Source organism: Armigeres subalbatus, chromosome 2 (genome assembly GCF_024139115.2).
Source record: "Armigeres subalbatus isolate Guangzhou_Male chromosome 2, GZ_Asu_2, whole genome shotgun sequence".
Taxonomy (NCBI): domain Eukaryota; kingdom Metazoa; phylum Arthropoda; class Insecta; order Diptera; family Culicidae; genus Armigeres; species Armigeres subalbatus.
In genome coordinates, this window is record NC_085140.1 from 142,701,874 (window position 1) to 142,721,717 (window position 19,844).

The 19,844-nt window shown below is 39.8% G+C and overlaps 1 protein-coding gene across 1 annotated transcript in view; it reads right to left on the reverse strand.

The window, feature by feature from the left end:
• Positions 1–5,416: 5,416 nt before the first annotated feature.
• Positions 5,417–19,844, reverse strand: part of LOC134215209 (folate-like transporter 3) — a 57,021-nt gene continuing 42,593 nt past the window's right edge. Inside the window, exons 4-6 of the mRNA XM_062694434.1 lie at positions 19,077–19,241; positions 6,914–7,472; positions 5,417–5,864 (exon numbers count right to left, since the gene is read on the reverse strand). Of these exons, the coding sequence (XP_062550418.1) occupies positions 5,522–5,864; positions 6,914–7,472; positions 19,077–19,241 (1,067 nt within the window). The 3' untranslated portion in view covers positions 5,417–5,521. The remainder of the gene's footprint in view (positions 5,865–6,913; positions 7,473–19,076; positions 19,242–19,844) is intronic.

Sequence of the window (19,844 nt, forward strand, 5' to 3'; positions counted from 1 at the left end):
CTCTAATGAACGAATCTTTTCTGTCTTTACTTTGCCAACTCAGCTGTGCTGGTAAGGAACTACTGCACGACGCTGGTTAGTAGACTGTCTGTGGAAGTTGTGTGCAGTGTCCAATTTTGCCGTGATTACCTGGCTTTATCTGCGGTGGCTTCGTAATGGTGCGGTTGGATTGAGAAATAACATTGGCTGCTTTTGCCGGTTAATGTCACTGGAATCTAATTTGAGGGTGGGGATTTACTCTGGTTTAATAATGTAATGCAAACATTGTGATACTGGAAACGAAAACTCCGGTGCCATTTATAACAGAACTCAGTGAACACACACCGCTCCTGTACAAGCCATGAACGATATGATTCCAACAATTAATTATATCACAACTGTCGATGGTAAGGTGGGTGTGTGAGACATTACTTTCGATGAAACAGTGAAATCAACGTTACGGTGATTATACAATCAAGCCATGAGATGAATTTCAAATGCACCACACGATTTTCTACTCCTATTATCAAAAGTTCAAATCTAGCGTAATATTTTTCGTACAATGCTGAAATTAAAGTCCATTGTTTAGCATGAGAAACGGATGTTTCATCCCCATGGGCGTTGTGGTTCTCACAATTCGTGCTCTTGAAAAATCACAAGAAAAAGCACGTGGTTTCCAAAATGGCCGATTTGTGGCTTTGTTGTATAACCACTAGGGTGGCTCAAATTAGTATGAAAAAACTTTTTTCAATTTTTTTTTGATGGACCGGTTCTATTTGATGTCCTGATGCTCTGGACAAAATTTCAGCCAAATCGGTCAATGTTTAGGCGGTGCTAAACTCGTTGGAAGTTTATATGCAAAAATGTATGCAGAAACATCCAAAAACAGTGATTTGCAGTTAGACAACACAATTTACGATGAAGAACTATGATACCCATTCTTGTAAAATTTGATACAGAATGTTATGCTGAAAACCGCGAGAAGATTGGTGTTTTCCCGGCGAAGTTATTAGCATTTCTCTGTAGTGGGGTTTGAGCAAATTTCGTTTCTTTTACATTTGAAAAGAAATAAATTCACCCATACAACACTCCAGTAAAATGCCAATATCTTCTTATCGCGGTATTCAGCATAACATTCTATATTTAATTCTAAAGAAACTGAATGAGTATCATAGTTCTTCAATGTAAATTGTTCCGTACAACTGCAATCAGTGTTTTTCGATGTTTCTGCATACATTTTTCCATATAAACTTCCAACGAGTTTAGCACCGCCCTAACGTTGACCGATTTGGCTGAAATTTTGTCCAGAGCATCAGAGCAGAGAATTGAATAAGAAGGCGGCCCATCAAAAAATTTGAAAAAGTGTTATTGAGCCACCCTAATAACCACCTTAAGGTTGGAGAATTTATTCGCAATGTTTGAAAACTGGATGTGAAACAATCGTTTTGAAAATGTGTTGGAAGTAATCACTTTCCTTCGGTCCATATGCTAAACTGGTGCTTTTTCCAACAAAGCTTACTAAATGTAACATTGAGTCTTAAGGGTTCTTCCTATAACTTCGCTAAACAATTTACTGTTCGAATTCCACTAAGTACGGAGTTAGAGCTAAGCATATGCGGTATTTCGAAAAAAATCGTTTCAGGTGGTTCGAAACGAAATTCCGCGGAATTTGAGCATGGCGAAATCTGATCTGAAACTCGAACCATGAGCACATTATGCGACGCCATGGTCTCGGAGAAATGAGCGAAAACGGAGAGCTGTTCGCAGAATTTTGTGGTAATAACGACATGGTGATCGGGGGATCGCTCTTCTCTCATCAACCGCCCAGCCAACACAAAATCGCATATGCTAGCGAATAAGTGTACAAGGTGGAGGCGATATAGGCGCATTCCTCCATTTGACTGCGTGCAAAATGCACGTATATGGCCTCCACTTTGTACACTTATTCGCTATGATATACGATCTTGTGTTTGCTGGGCGGTTCACAAAGTCACGTGGGTCTCCCGTGACGGCTTCACAGATAATCAAATAGACCACATCTGCATCAGCCGAAAATGGAAACGGAGCCTTATTGATCTACGGAATAAACGTAGTGCCGATATCGCCTCTGATCATCACCTCCTCATCGGCGAGATACGCCTGCGCATTGCGCGGATTCGTCGGCAGGAGGAAAGAGTTAGACGACGACTCAACAAACGCCGACTGGAAGATGCCACGGTGAAACGGTCTTTCGTTGAAGAACTGGAGACGCGTGCTGCAGATATTCCGGAAGGTGGCGGCGTGGAAGACCAATGGACTGCCATCAAGAATGCCTTTATCGCCACCAGCGAGAAAAATCTGGGCGAACTGCGCACCCAGAGAAAACAATGGATCACCGATGAGACCTGGAGGAAGATAGAGGAGCGAAGAGAAGCCAAAGCCGCGATAGAGCGATCCAAACCCAGAGGAGCCAAAGTTTTAGCCCGTCAACGATACTCGGCTCTTGAGAAGGAAGTAAAACGCTCATGTCGACGGGACAAGCGAGCGTGGGCAGACTCTCTGGCCGACGAAGGAGACAGATAGCCGCCGCAACCGGGGACATTAGCCTCCTCTACGATATCTCACGACGCTTAAGCGGGGCGAAGATGAATGCAACGATGCCTGTGAAAGACGCGAATGATCAGTTATTGACCGACCCAACTGACCAGCTGAAACGCTGGTTCGAGCACTTCGAACAACTTTTTCATGATCTGCCTAGGATCCGACGTATAACACGCGTCAATACCGAAGCTCCATCACTGCTAGAGATTCAAACAGCCATCCAAAGCATGAAATCGAATAAAGCCCCAGGGATCGATCGCATATCAGCCGAGATGCTCGAAGCTGACCCCATGACATCCGCTCAACTACTGCATCGTTTATTTCGTAATATCTGGGAAACTGCAACTTTCCCGGTCAACTGGATGCAAGATATCTTAGTGAAGGTGCCCAAAAAGGGTGACCTGACTGTATGCGATAACTGGCGAGGCATTATGTTGCTGTGTACCGTTCTCAAAGTTCTATGCAAAATTATCCTAGCCCGGATTCAGGAGAAGATCGATGTGACTCTCCGGCGGCAGCAGGCCGGATTCCGTGCCGGAAGATCCTGTGTGGACCATTTAGTCACGCTCCTTATCATTTTAGAGCAGGTCAACGAATGCTAAGAGTCCCTTTACTTGGTATTCATTGACTACGTAAAAGCTTTCGACCGTATGAATCACGAGAATATGTGGGGCGCCCTGAGACGCAAGGGGGTCCCGGAAAAAATCATCGGCCTCATCGAAGCACAGTACGGGGTCCTGTCCGACCCTATCCGGGTCGTAGCTGGTGTAAGGCAAGGATGTATTCTATCACCGTTACTGTTCCTCATCGTAATCGACAAGATTCTGGTAGATGCGATTGACCGTGAACCAAACCGCGGGCTGTTATGGCAGCCTATAACCATGGAGCACCTAAACGACTTCGAATTGGCTGATGACGTTGTTGTCATCAACGTCAACAAAACCAAATCGTTGGATGTAAACACTGTGACTCCTTCCAGTTTCACAGTAGCCGGGCAACCAGTGGAGAATGTTGAAAGCTTCCAATATCTTGGTAGCCAAACGGCGTCAGACGGCGGTACCAAGATCGACATAGGCGCACGGATAAAGAAAGCAAGGGCTGCCTTTGCGAGTTTAAGAAATATCTGGAAAAACAGACAGATAAGTGAACGCACCAAAATATGAATTTTTAACTGTAACGTGAAATCTGTGCTGTTATACGCTAGCGAAACATGGTGTGTATCAGTGGAGAACACTCAACGGCTGCAGGTGTTCATTAACAGATGCCTGCGGTATATAATTCGGGCCTGGTGGCCTCACAACTGGTTCTCAAACAACGAGCTCCATCATCGTTGTCACCAGAGGCCGATAGCAACAGAAATTCGGGATCGGAAGTGGGGCTGGGTCGGCCACACTCTACGTAGGGGCGGAAACGAAATCTGTAAACAAGCATTAGACAGGAACCCAGCGGGACATCGCATCAGAGGCAGACTCAGAGGCTCATGGCGGCGAAGCCTCAATAAAAAATAAAAGAAGTCGACCGAAATCTAACCTGGCAACAGGTTAAAGCGATACCTGGGCAACGCTCAGGATGGAGATCTTTCAAGTCGGCCCTTTGCACCACCGGAGGTGTACAAGATCCATAAGTAAAAAGTAAGAAATCTGATTTTTTGATTTCGTTTCGTTTCGTAAAATTATAAATATTTCGCTAGAAAAAACTAGCTTTTAACGAAATTTAACGGAATTCCGCGGAATTTCGAAACAAATTCAGACTTAAACCATACTGCCTCGTACTGTCGTGATTTATCAAAAATTTTGGCTGCGCCGCTGAACAAAATCGTAAAGCTGTTTTCAAATCTTAACGTTATTATTAAATTTTTCGATTAGGGCTTTCCACATAAGTCCATTCTGAGTCGACAAATACGTATATAGTTTTCTTCTATAAAACGTCTTCAGTGTTTTGTTGTATTTTTTAAAACTTTATTAAAATGATTTTTCTTATAATTAGAGAAACATCACTGCAGTGTTTTGTTAGAAATGTCCAACAGAAAAAGATAACGGCTGAGATGTTACCGTTCAAAATGTATATTTTTTGTGACCTTCTCTTTTACTTTTCGCCATTGTAAAATGTTCTTCTTCTTCTTCTTCATTGGCAGTACATCCCCCACTGGGACATTGCCGCCTCACAGCTTAGTAGCCGCCTCACAGTTTTTAACTGCGAGGTTTCTAAGCCAAGTTAACATTTCTGCATTCGTATATCATGAGGCTAACACGATGATACTTTTATGCCCAGGGAAGTCGAGACAATTTCCAATCCGAAAATTGTCTAGACCGGCACCGGGAATCGAACTCAGCCACCCTCAGCATGGTCTTGCTTTGTAGCCGTGCATCTTACCGCACGGCTAAGGAGGGCCCACGTATTGTAAAATGCCCAATTGTAAAATGTACCCGGGATGAAAAAAACACAGACGTAGTCCCCCGTAAAAAAAACTCACAGACATCTCCGCCATCTTTCTCAATTAGTATTTTTTAGTCGTTGCTATGGATAAAAATATTTAACAGGTGAAGCAAACTATTGAGAATTGAAGCATCTTTGAAAACGATGGGGTTGTCCTCTACTAGATGCAATCAAGCTTCTATGTGTTACACTGTTTCCCAGCACCTGACTAGGGCTTTTTATCATAAATTGAATATTTGGGAATTATAATGTATTCCATCCTTTAGCTTCTGACGAAAAAGTCACAAGCCCTAAAAAGATAAATAAATCTAAAGCTTGCCACATCACATCACGATTTATTTAATATTATCAATTTCAATTTTATATCAGCTCAGTTGAAATGGTAACTATGGGATAAATAAATTAAAATTGAAACGCTCACTTCGACGATGCAATTTATTTTGCTTTATCTAATCAGTATCACATCATTTATTTAACAAACGACAAACATACACACTTTTCAACAACAATAACTTACACAGGACGATTAAAAACGGGTGAAACATTCCGTTTCCACCTGTTCCCGAGCCACTACACGATCAACTTTTCCGATGCTTTCATCGCCAACAACGTTCTCCCTCGCCACAACAGATTCGCCCTTTCCGCAACAGTGCCGCACGCTTCTAACGGTCGCTGGGAGGAGATACACCACGGCCAGGGCCAGGAAATAGCCACCGTAAACTTTGAACTGCCCTCGCGGCGACAGCATCAGACCGGACTCGGAAATCACCACCACGGTCAGGATGGTCTGGAACGCCAACGCGACAAACGTATTTATGCCGAAAATTAATCCAAAGCTGTCCTCCTGTAGATATTTGGCCACTGTTGCACTAATGGTTTGCCATTTTTGGGCGCAAAAAATGTCAGCCAGCAATCCAGAAAATAGAACAGAAATAAAGCGTTAATTAAAATTGGATAAAGCATTCTGGATGTTTGTTCAGTTTAAAAAGCACTGTCAAGCTTCCCAAAATCGAGGATGGTTGGGAGAAGAGGAAACATAATGGGCGTGTTGCGAGTGGTAATTTGTATAATTGAGGACACGTTTTCCTAACTATGCAGTTTGTCGTCGAGATGGGAAGCGGGTAGTGAATGGCAATCGCGATGCGACGGAAATTAAGTTTGTAATGGACTACAAATTGCTTTGTTAAAGTTAAATCGTGCCAGATTCTTATCCAAATATTAGCGTTGCTCGGAGGATAATTGAATAGAAATAATTGGGACTTACAAGTAGGACAAAACAGTTAATTACGATTTTGTAGTAATTTATGTTTGGAAAGTTATGGACTCACTGACAGATATTCATTGAAAAAAAAAATCTTTCCCAGATTTTCAGCCCTAGACTAGTTTGTTTCATATTTAAAACCTTATTATAACAGAGCTTGTAGGCGTTGCTCAGAAACACTTACAGTGTACTGAAATTATATCAGCTTCCACAAATTTAGAATTTCAATATGCTCAGAAATGAGAACAATCTAAGAACGATCTATTTTTTGTTATAATATATAAATTGGTTTCTAACGTGTTTTAAAGCATTCATAAAACAAGATTTGTTTATGATCACTTATTAATTGAGGTTTGAGCTACCAAATACGTAAGGAATAATTTGCTTCTTTTGTCCTTCCAATTTCATTTGTGCTTTCAATTCTCCCTCGGCCAAATATGAAAAGGACATCAATTTCTATCTGACAAAGAAAAAACCATTCAGTAAAAACGAGCATCGTGCCAGCTTTAAACTTTCTCTCGTCTTTTTCCAGTCTGTTCAAAATCGCCCGCAAACTCAAACAATTTTACAACCTCCAGCAGCTGGATTCTGAATTCCGCTCCCTCCTCAGCACTGTCCTCAGCCATCATCAAGTCTTTCCATTTCCGTCCAACTTACCTGGCCATCGTTATCATGAACATGTACAGCGCTCCGAACAGAATGTAAACAGTATATGCTGCCCAAATATTTGTAGAAAAGCCGGAGTACAGAATCAATCCACCCTGCAGGGCGGAGCAGACGGTCAAAATCCACAGAGCCCACTCCTCGAAGATCCGGTTGGCCACGTACCCAGCCGCCATCGCACTGATTGCCCCGAGCAGAGTCAGCAGTGCCTCCGCCCCACCATTGAAAAGGTACTCTTGTTCTTGGTCGATTTGCTGCCACAGAAGTTGTACGTAGGTTTGCACCTGTATGAAACCGGCCATGGCCAGTGACCACCACAAGCTCCACTGCACTATCGTGAGGTTCGAATATGCCAACCTGAAGTGAGTCCACAGCAAATGACCAGCTCGGTGGCACGAAAATCGAACCTTTGAAGTGCTGCTGTCGTCCGAGTGCCGGATTTTGCGACTTTCCTCACTGCCGACGGCTACCACCGCAGAGGTTAGATCAACATCGGATTTAGTTTGGTTGTCGATTATGTCGCTACCTGTGACGGTACGGTTGGGGCTCAACTCTATAAAGAAATAATAATGGATTTGTGAGCATAATGGTGTGCAGTATTTCCAAAATTTAAAGATCTGGTTAGTTGCGACGTTTTTTCTCAAGCTATTAAGACGGGTTGACTTTTGTTTCGTTTTCGTTCCAGGCATTATGGTAGTTACATATGAGATTTAAATGCGGATATGAAAATGTTTCTTTTTCGCAACGGTTTTTCCAAGCTCAAACCCCTCTTCCTAACTGTATTATATCATAACAATAATTATTAATTAAGTATACCTGAATCGAGTACTGCACCCCCAGTGAAGTTTAAACATTTTTAATGGAGAAATAAAATAGTGTTTTGTTTCCTTTCAATGTAATTTGAGCCTTCTTTTCTTTCGAGTTTTATTAGATAACTAGCAGACCCGACAAGCTTCGTTTCGCCTAAAATTGATTTATTCCCTGCTTAGTTCTCGAGTTGTGTAGAAATTTCTGTTTTATTTGTATGGGAGCCCCCCTTTTCAAAAATGGGAGGAGTATTGAACCATCTTAAGAACCTTCCCCAGCCCCAAAAACCTCTGGATACAAATTTTTACGCCGATCGGTTCAGTAGTTTCGTAGTCTATAAGGTTCAGACAGACAGAAATTAATTTTTATGTATATAGAAGAAGATATGGGAGCCAAGTATAAGAGTTTCTTCTTCTACTTTCTTCCTTCTAGAAGATTCAATTACTCTACACTCCAAAATATAAATTAAGTTATAAAAAAGTTAAATCAATATTGTTTACCGTCATTTTGTAATTCCAGATGGTGGATGTAAGTTCAAGATGGTCACAATAATTTTATTTTTTTAACATTATTAAGGTAAATTTTTGTATATTGTTCGATACTTCTGAACGATGCTTGTTAATGAAGTCCACACATCCATTCTGACACTTGCTCATTAATCATTCATGCTCATTCATCACCTCTTTATTCTCTCTTCTCATTTCTGACTTTATTTTTTTATTGCACACATTTTCACCTTTTATTTACATTTAATACACAAAATTTTCAATTACTGACATCACATTTTTTGTCTTTATAAATATTTCCAACAGAAATGCGCAAAAAAAACTTTCGTTGATTTGAAATTCTCAACACTGCTGCCAAAGCTTCATCTAAATCGATTCGCTACGAATCTAGATTTCACCCTCAAAATATGGCAATTGTGTTTTTAGGGGTATTGAGATTATTACACTACATTGAATCCGTTCTAAAAAATGACCCATAATCCACAATTTCATGAATTTTAATCTAAATGAATTAATAATTAAAATAAATTAATTAATAATTTCAAGTATTGAACGGATTGAATATATTGAATCAACCTGATTTTACTATGAGCGGGTCGAAGGTCAACCTCTGATACACTCTGTCCCACATTAATAGGAACACTCCATATTTTCAGGATATTTCTTTTATCTGTTGCACCGATTTTTACCATTTTTTTCGTGTAGAATCAGGAGTTGGTTTAACAATATTTTGCAAAATTTGGCCAGCTTACTCCACTGCCCATGATTTCATAGTTGACGTAACATCCATTTCGTTTGTATTTCGAATAATTTAGGGACAAACATCGCAAATTTAAATCGTTCCAACCTGCAAGCATTTGAATGAGGTTTGGAGCAAGCATCGTATCGATGTTGCAGCGGTTGAATCACTCTAATAAGTACGTAATAAGTCGAATTCACTGAAATTTTTAATGGTTGATACGCCAACTATGAAATCATGGGCAGTCCAATTGTTCAATTATTTATAAATAATTAAGTGAAAACAAGCTATCCAACAATCATAGGTGGAGAAGGGCCGTTTGGCCGAATGCCATTTGCCCGAAGGCCACTAGGCCGAAAGTTGTTTGGTCGAATATACCATTCGGACGAACAGACCATTAGGCCGAATAGGACATTTGGCTGAATAGGATTTTTGGCCGAATAGGACATTTGGCCGAATAGGACATTTGGCCGAATATGACATTTGGCCGAATATGACATTTGGCCGAATAGGACATTTGGTTGAATTGGACATGGGGTCTCCAGTAGCCTTGCGAGCAAAGGCGTACACACTTAATTTTAATTACCGGGATCTCAGCAATTTGTTGAACTTTTACCGAGATTCGCACAGCCGAGCCCCAAGTGAACATGTTTTTTGCCGAGATTTATGTCAAAGTTGCTGGAAATCAGCAAATAATTTGCCGAAAGTCAGCAAACAAACGTTATTTTCGCTGGGATATCAGTTTTCCGTTAAGTTTGCAGTACTCTAGGGCCCGATATGTTGTTGAGTACAACTTGAAAATCTACTCTGTTCATTTAATGATGTTTAAGGTCAAGGTTAGTGCATTGCATAAGATGACCGCTAATTCTGACTGGTCACTGAAATTGCATGGTGCATTCATTCTTTATAAACAGTTTTACGCATCTAGATTTTTTCCGAGAATGCCTCTAGGAAGTTTATTGGGAAATAAATCAGAAATTTCATCGATAATTCGTCAAGAATTTGCTCTTTAATTTCTATAGGGGTTTTAACCAGGAATTCCTTCACGAATTTCTTCAGTAATACCTTAAAGAAATCCTTCAGGTCTTATTTTAAGAAATATTTGAAGAACTCTCTTGAATAATCCCTCAGAAATTCCATTGTTAACTTCTTGGGGAATCCATAGAGGGGTTTATAGAAGATATTGTGAAGTAATTTCCTCTAAAACTCTTGGGGGAACTCGAGCAAGAGAAGGCAGGAGAATGTAAGGAACAATTTCCAGGGACGAAATTTGGGTGCAATACCAGAAAGAAATTGCGGTACATTCAAAAGGAATTTCGGTAAAAGTTTCTGTTGGATTTGCCGGAAGAATTTTAAGTATACACAACAGTTTTTGGCACGCCGCCGCCGCCGACATTTTTGCATCGGCGCGCCGCCGTTTAAAATTTTTTACGCCGCTTATCTATAATTTTTAACGCCGATTCATATTTGAAGAAGTCCGCAAAATTTTTAGTGGACATTCCGAAAATTCAGTGGAATTTCCGTATAATTAGCTGATAGATCTCTTCAACATCACCATGAAACTCCAAAGAATGTTCCGTGAAGATACCAATGATTTTCATGAAAATTCCATACAATTTCTTGTTTGAATTTCGAAAAGCTCTCCGTAAAAACTAAGCAAAACTTTGTGTGAAAATTGCGAAGGAGTTCCCGTTGAAATAAAAAAAATTCTCATTGAATTTGAATTTTGCGCTGTTTACTAAAAATGAACACTTGAATGAACTCGATGAATGAAAAAGTATTCATTCTTAGTAAATAGGGCACCACTCAAACGTAAATGATGAACTCGGTGCATTGGACCATTGTGTTGTAGTGCGTTTCGCGCCCGATGAAAAAGTGTTGGTTCGGTCGAGCGAAATATGACAGCTGAGCTGAGCACGTGCTCCCGCACTTTCTAATTCGTCAAGTGTCGAATCACCGGGGCACATATTAAAAAGTGTCGAATTAAATGGTGTCAAATGAGCGGGGTTCTACGGTATTTGAAACAAAATGGATTTGGCGCCAATTTTCTCACTAACAAAGTTTAACTATCGAACTGTCAAATCTAACCATGCTCCGAAGCAAAATAATTTTTGCCGTACAGTAAAGAAATAAACATTTAACTGTCAATCGTCTAAGACGAGTTAAGTACTCTCCATTTAATTTCACCAATTATTTTCGATGTCTTTGCAGATACGTATTTCGACCACAACTGTGTGGTCGTCTTCAGTGTCTCGTACTTGACTCGACTTAGTCTAAAAGTTAAACGAATCGGTGGATTGGTTCACAGCCTTAGCAATCTACAGCAAAATGAGATCAAAATATGTAATCAATCATGATAATTCATATTTGAAAACAAATTATGTATTAATTTGATGTTAAAATCAAAATATGTTATTTGGCCGAGAATGTCATTTGGTCGAATAGTTCCTTTGGCTGAAAAAATAGGTTGGCTGAATAGCTTAATAGCCGAATATGCTCTTTTGCCGAAATGGACATTCGGTCGAAAGTGTCGTTCGGCTGAATTGGTCATTTTGAATATTTTTAAAACATTAATGGGAGAATCTTTTATTCTTCGCCTCAAAAAATTAATGAACTTTCTTAGAAATTTTTTTCAAGAATATTCATTTGGATTTTTTTTCAGATTTTCCACGGGAACTACTTTCAAGTTTCGAGAACTCTTTGGAATTACCAAGCAAGAGTAGTTCTTAGGATCTACCAAGGAAAATTGTTTGGAGTTTACGTGAGACTCTCTTCAGAGTTTTCACGGGAAGTTATTCAAAACTCCTACAGGAAAATATTCGGAATATCCACGGAGAGTTCTTTTTGAGTTTCTGTTGAGTATTCTTTGAAATTTACACAGAAAATTGTAACTGGTACAAGGGACGCTTTAACGTTGACTTTGTCAATCTATATTATTAGTTTTTTTTATCCTTAATAGGAGTCATTTTTTCGCAAGGAGAAGTTCGTCACTAGATAGCTAGTTTGGCATAACCAACTTTAAAACAACGGGAACTCGATTTTTTTGGATTTCTTCACAAAAATTCCTTTTATTTTCGATAAGAAATTCTTGGAAAATTACATTCACCGAAAGCGACAGACGGCCGAACTGGTAATTTGGCCGAAAGAGCCGTATGCCCTAGCAGGTCGAAATGATCGTTGGCCAAAAATGCCGTTTAGCCGAAATGTTTTTTGACAGAATGATCCATTTGGTCCAACGGGTCATACGGCCAAATATCAATGACTGAACCTCGGACTGAATGGGCAATATGGTCAAAAATGGCCATTCGTTTGGCGAAATAGACTTTTTGTCAATTGACCATTGAACAAAATTCCGTAGCCTCTCTATTTTTAAGTCGATACTGGCCCTTAGGCCAAAAGACATCTAGCCAAGTACCATATAGCAAAGCTAAACGTTTAACGGAAACTGTTATCAGGTCCAAACTGGTTTGACCGAAAATGTAGTTTGGCTGAAAGCAAAAATTGTTAAAAGTTGTTTGCCCTAGCAGGTCATTTGGCTGAAAATGCCGTTCGGCTGAAAAAGTCTTTTAACCAAAAATGCCGTTTGGTAAGAATTGTCATTTGGTAGAAAAAGCCGTTTGGCCAAAGAAAGTCCTTTCTGCAACCTCCTTTGAAAAGTGTCGTTCGGCTCAATTGATCATTTTCCCAAAAAGACGATCAGGTCACGGTGTCTTTGTCCGAAGAGGCTTATTTTCAAAAAATCAGTATCCTTAAAACACCCACTACACGAAAGTATAGGTTTTCCTCTTTCACGTAGGTGTATTTTTAAAATGTTCTATCGGGGGTCATTTTTCCATACATTTTAGGGGGGGGGGTTAAATTGGCTATCATTTGAGATTTCTATGGATTTTGCACCAAAAATAGTGAAAAAAAAAATTGTTCTAGATCACCCGATAGAACATTTTAGTTTACCCACTATATGAAAGAGGAGAGCATATACTTTCGCGTGGTGGGTGTTTCAGAGATACTTATTTTTGAAAAATAATATTTCCCCATAGAGACACCGTGAGGTCATTTGACAGAAAATTCCGTATGGCCGGAAGGGTTGTTTAGCAGAAAAGACATTTTCGGGCCAAATGACCATTCCTACCAAACGGCATTTTCGGTTAAATGATCTATTCGATTTTTACGGCCAAATTCACAGTTCGGCTGAATGTCCGTTTTGGCTGTATATCGCTTTCGGTCAAAGTACATTTTTGGTCAAAGCATTTTCGACCTGATAACAGTTTCGGATAAACGTTCAGTTCGGCTTAATGGGAATTTGGTAGATTAATTTTGACTTAAAGGCCAGTATCGACTTCAAAAGTAGAGGTTACGAAATTTCGTTCAACGGTCTTTTCAAAATAAATGTCATTAGGCCAAACGGATTGATATTTTTGACTGAATTACTCGTTCATTTTTGAGGTTCTCGGCTATGCAATCTTATTTATTAGAACAAATTTAAAAAAATTGTCGGCCGTTTCGACATCGGTGTCTTCTTCAGTAAAAAAAAGTTTGATTGCTCTTTGTTAAGGGTGTTTAACAACTGCAAATTCCCCGTTCAGTTATTGATATTTGGCGTATGACCTGTTGGCCCAAACGACATTTTCGGCCAAATGACCCATTCTGTCAACCGACCATTTCGGCCAAACGATCTTTTCGGGCTGATGACCTATTCGGCCAAACGACCAATTAGGGCAAACGAATTTTTCGGCCAATTTATCAGTTCGGCCGTATGTCGCTTTCGGCAAATAGAATTTCCCAAGAATTTCTTTTAGACAATACACTAGTCGTTCAATAACTGCAACATGTTTTCGTTTCAGTTATCGAATGCCGTTCGATAACTGAGACGCCAGATGCAATAGAAGTGCACCTGATTGTGCAGCGCAATGCAAATAATCGACTTTGACATCGTTTTGAAGTTCAGCTGTCCGATAACTGCAAAACTGATGTAACTATCGAATTGCAGTTGAAAGCATTGCAGTTAAATGACTTTCAGTTATCGAACGTCTACTGTAGAAAGCATTTTCGTTAGAAATCCAATAATTTCGAACAATTTTCCGTTGAAATCCAAAGATTTTTTTTATTGAAATCTACATTTTGAACAATCCTCCGCGAAAATTCTAAAGCAGTTTCCGCAAAACTTACGGAGAACTTTTCGTGAAAGTTCCAGAGAATTTTCCTTAAAAGCTCCCTATAGGGAGCTATATATAGCCTCCCGCGGAAATTCTTAAGAATTTACTGTTTTATCGTTGGCCATGCCAAACTAGCCGTCTTAATTATTCTAGACTGAGAAAGTCAACGTTAAAACAACCATTCTACCAGCCACACTCTCCTGCAATTATGAATACAAATTTCGAAGAATACTCAACAGAAACTTTCCGTGAATTTCCGAAGATTTTCCTGTAGAAGTTAAGAGCATTTTTTCGTGAAAATTCTGAAGTTTCTCATGTAAATTGCGACGAATTTTCTGCTGATATTCCAAACAATCTTATTTAGGAATTTCAAAGAGCTTCTCTTTCCAAAGTAATTCCTAAGATTTTTCGAAACTTCAAAGTAGTTCCTGTGGAAAATTCGAAAATAATTTCCAAATTTCGGAAAAACTTATAGAATTTTCTGGAGAAGTTCATTAGATTTCATGCGAAATTCAAAAGATCCTTCCTTTAATGTCTTGAAAATATCCCGAAAAAATGCAAAAAAAAATAAAAAATGTAATGAAAAAATCGCCACGCCGATTCACGCCGATTCACGCCGATTCACGCCGCCGCCGGCTAAAATGGCTTTCGGCGTCACGCCGAAAACGCCGCCGCCGTCGACCAAAATTCTGACAAACGCACCCGCCGCCGAATATCGGCCTGAGAGACTTCCGGAAGAACTCCCTGAGGAACTTCCGAAGAAATTATTGAGGAAATTTGAAATTTTTCAAGATGATTTCTTGAAGGAACTTGATGAAACTTTCTGAGTAATTGCTGGTGGAATCTGAATGGAATTTGTTGGGAATTACGGAAAGAATTTTTGGAGAAATTTACCAAGGAATTCCTGGAGAAGCATCCCGAAGAACTCTTGAAGAGACTTCCAAACTAATTCCTGGAGAAATTCCTGGATGAAATTCAAAACAAATTCTTAAAGAAACTTCTTGAGGAATTGCTGGAGGAATCTGGATGTAATTTTCCAGAAATTCCTTGAAGAATTTTTGAAGAAACTTAACGAGGTATTCCCGGAAAAGCTTCCTGAAGAATTCCTGAAGAAACTTCCGGATGAGTTCCTGGAGTAATTTCCGGTGGAACTACTAGAAATTCCTGGAAGAACTTCCAGAGTTAATTCTAGAGAAACTTACCAAGGAGTTCCTAGAAAAGCATCCCGAAGAATTCCTGATGAAACGTCCGGAGGTATTCTTGGCGGAATTTCCAGAGGAACCGCTACGCCACGGAGGAATTCCTGGAGAAGCATTGAAGAACTTCTGGAGGGACATCCTAACTAATTTCTGGAGGAAAATCCTGGAGGAATTTTCGGAGAAATTCCCGGAAAAACTTTCGGAAGAATTCCTGGAATTACTTCCGGAGGTATTCCTGGAGAAACTTATCGAGGAATTCCTGAAGAAGCATCCCTAAGAATTCCTGGAGAGACTTCCAAAATAATTCGTGGAGGAATTTCTGAAGAAATTCCTGGAGGGATCAGTACAAATTCTTGCAGAAACTTCGAGAGGGATTGCGGGAGGAATTTGGATGGATTTTTTTTTCAGAAATTCCATGAATTTTTTTATAGAAACTTTCCGAGAAATTCACAGATAAGCTTCCTGAAAAATTCCTGTTAAAACTTCAACATAAACTTCCGGAGGTATACCGAGTATACCTCTGCATCTCCACGATTGTCTTGGGATAGAATATCGTTTTAGTTACAAATGATTATTTATCTGGATTCACTTCGGTAAGTGATGCGATCTATCTAATTCGCTGTCTCGCTATTGAAGATCACGCTGCCTGCCTTGTTTCAACCCCCAAACAAGATTAACTTTGGTAAGTGACGTTCAAATGCTCTAAATCTAGCATTTTCTATGGTTTTCCGTAAGGAAGAACTATTTCATATAGGGAAGAACTATTTCACATAGTTATGAAATTAATGATGTAATGTGAGTCAAAACAGCAATTGCTAGTTATGTTCAAATGCTTCTTAACATATAAGTAAATTACATTTAAACATTTTATATGAACGTTTTTGAAAACAAATAAACACGCATTTTGATTTAGTGTACCTATTAGAGTAAAGGAAGTATTTTGGACCACCAGTTCGACAGCTCATATTTTGGACCACTGAGTGCAAATTCCTCTTGGTGGTCCAATATTAGAGCCTCCGAAGGGTGATCAAAAATACATCCTTCACCCTAATGTGAGACACCATTTTTTTCGCATATTTTTTTTCAAATAACGAAGTAGGCTGACCAAATTTTGCTAAGCAATGTTAATTCAATGCATGAATCCAGTTAGATAATTTGGTAAAGATCGGAACAAAAAAAGGTTATCCTAAAAAATGGGTGTACCAACATTTTAATCTTCGACAGAGTGTATATTTGGGTTTTTTTTTTTAATTTTGAAAAACAAAAAATTAACTTTTTTTTTTTCGATATAACAGCTTTTTCTGAGCCACAACATCTTTTTGCCTTTCTCGTACAACTAGGTTGTACCGAAAGGCTATCATTTCACTCCGAAAACGAACTTTTTATAGAAGCCTCTGAGACCCATAGTATTATATACCAATCGACTCAGCTCGACGAGCTGAGCACATGTCTGTCTGTCTGTGTGTATGTATGTGTGTATGTGTGTGTGTATGTGTGTGCACAAAAGCTATAAAAAACATTAGGCAACTTTTCGTATAGTAATCTTTAACCGATTTTCTCGCAACAAGTTTCATTCGACAGGGGACAAGGCCTTGTTGATCACTATTGAATTTTATTACGATCGGTCATTGCGTTTAAAAGTTATGAAGAAAATGGTACATCGGACCATATAAACCCCATATAAGGTCGGTGTCTTAACTAAATGCGAGAAAGGCACCACCAACGCTAGGTGGATTAATCTGGGTTTTTTCACACTCATAGACCCTAAATATGATGTTTAAAATCCATGTTCAATACGCGAAATTATTATATTTTAAAAAAATCGCTGTAAAAAAAATTTCGTGATGTTGGCTTAGTCTTTATAATAGATTCAAGATATGTAATAATCAGCCAATTGCCAAATAGTCAAATTCAAAAATTGACATTAAACATCAAATTTAGGGTCTATGAGTGTGGAAAAATATGTTGCAGCTCAGAAAAAGGTGTCAACATGTTTTTCAAAGTTAAAAATTCAATTTTGTATGAAAACTTTGGCTGTCTTCATAATTATTTCCATAAGTGCATGTCAATGTAAAGCCCTGATTATTTCCCCATATTCGGATCCTTATTTGCTTGAGCTTGAGCTTGAGCTTGATTGACTGCTCGTAGTTGCTACTCCATTATGACCAGATCAGCTGTTCTTGCACAAGGAACCAACAGATGTTTGCTTGGGACTAGCACACATCTTCAATGTGCAAGTACTGGTGATCTCATTTGATAGGTCATACTGACGCCTGCCATGTCAGAATGCAAGTCAATGTAGGGAAGGGGGAGGAAATGATGATGCAATCACTCGCCCACTGCAAGCCGAATATACCTCTGCACTTGCCACGAGTTCATGCGGAATTTGTTGGAATTTTTGGGTTAGGTTGGAGAGGCAGAGGTCCGTCTTGGTTAACGAGCTGCCAATGTGATAGATAGGAGAAGGTAACTGATGGAATTTCTAATTGGATGTAGGAAACGAGCTGCATAGTTCATTTCCAATTCTAGCAGATTACTGTTAGAATACTCAAGTTGAAGGTATAGGAATAGTAATGGAAACGGTATGGAAGTCCATTTCCAGTTCTAGCGATTGCTAGAACATGAGAAATACAGAGAAAGATACAAAGTAGGAGAATGGAACGGACCTGGGATTGAACCCACGACCTCCTGCGTATGAGGCAGAAGCAGTAGCCATATGACTACCAAGCCCTCTTCGAAACAAGAGAGATCACGCACTGAACTGAATAATTTTATTACCGGCCGTGCAATGCAGAACACAATAATTCGTCCGACCACGCGATCGTTCTGCTGTCCGAAACATGAGAGATCACGCACTGAACTGATTAATTTTATTACCGGCCGCGCAATGCAGAACACAATAATTCGTCCGACCACGCGATCGTTCTGCTGACCGAAACATGAGAGATCACGCACTGAACTGAATAATTTTATTACCGGCCGCGCAATGCAGAACACAATAATTCGTCCGACCACACGATCGTTCTGCTGACCGAAACATGAGAGATCACGCACTGAACTGAATAATTTTATTACCGGCCGCGCAATGCAGAACACAATAATTCGTCCGACCACACGATCGTTCTGCTGACCGAAACATGAGAGATCACGCACTGAACTGATTAATTTTATTACCGGCCGCGCAATGCAGAACACAATAATTCGTCCGACCACACGATCGTTCTGCTGACCGAAACATGAGAGATCACGCACTGAACTGAATAATTTTATTACCGGCCGCGCAATGCAGAACACAATAATTCGTCCGACCACACGATCGTTCTGCTGACCGAAACATGAGAGATCACGCACTGAACTGCTTAATTTTATTACCGGCCGCGCAATGCAGAACACAATAATTCGTCCGACCACACGATCGTTCTGCTGACCGAAACATGAGAGATCACGCACTGAACTCCCCATATTCGGATCCTTATTTGCTATTGAAAAACTCGCATGGCTCTTTACCAAACTACCTTAGAACAGAAACAGATCCAAGCAATATTTTTGTTGTGACTGAACAATGAACAGAACATTTCCAAAATGCTGTTTTTGTTAACCGTTCCTTATATACCAAATCCCATCATACCAAATGAGTGGGTACCAAACAGGGTAAAATATTTCTATAGTGAAAGTTGTATTACTCAAATGGTGACTTTTGTTTTCTTCAGTGAACAACCCCCCGTCCCTAGTTCTATTTATCCATCCACTCACCTGAAATTGTTCTGGGACCTCGGCTATCATTTTCAATTTCGTCTTGAGCCCCCTCGTAGCCGGGATTTGTGTGACCTTTGCTGCTGTCGCTGTCGTCCGAGTAGAAGTAGATGCTGCTTTTGACCGATGGTAAAATAAACGACCAGAGCAGAGAAAACGCTTGCGCTGCGGAGAAGGGTGAACAGAACGTAAATTTTTGTTCTCTACTTAAGTGAATTGACGCGGCCGTTGTTGTAGCTGGGACGATGCTGCCTGCTGTGCTTTCCAGGGACGACCGATGGGAGGGGTTTTTCCTGCGCAAAGTTTAATGTAATATGAAGTAATATTGAAAGGCACACTGCAAACAAGCCGGCCATAGAACAACTGGCGGAACGTCAATGCTGATGATGAATATTTAGGGGAGTTTGTAAAGCGAATTTCGTGGCACTAAAAGACTTGAGCTGACGAGAAGGATGTTCCGTTGGGTTGGTTATTTTCGCTTTTGATTTTTCGTTTGACCGCACTGAAAAATTTCTGCGTTCTACGAAGAGCAGTTATTCATCATAGGTTGGCCTTCTGATGGAGGCCATCATTACGGAAGAAAATTCATCTTCATTTCGGGAGACGTAGAATGAAATTGTAAAAGGCGTATCAAATTAGAAATTCAATAACCGGGTAAAATCTAATGTCATAGGGGAATAAAAGTTTAATGAGATTCAAAAAAAAGATACTTTCGAGGAAAGTAATTTACTGGCTTGCAATCATCTGCTGACCGGAGTTAATTTGGGT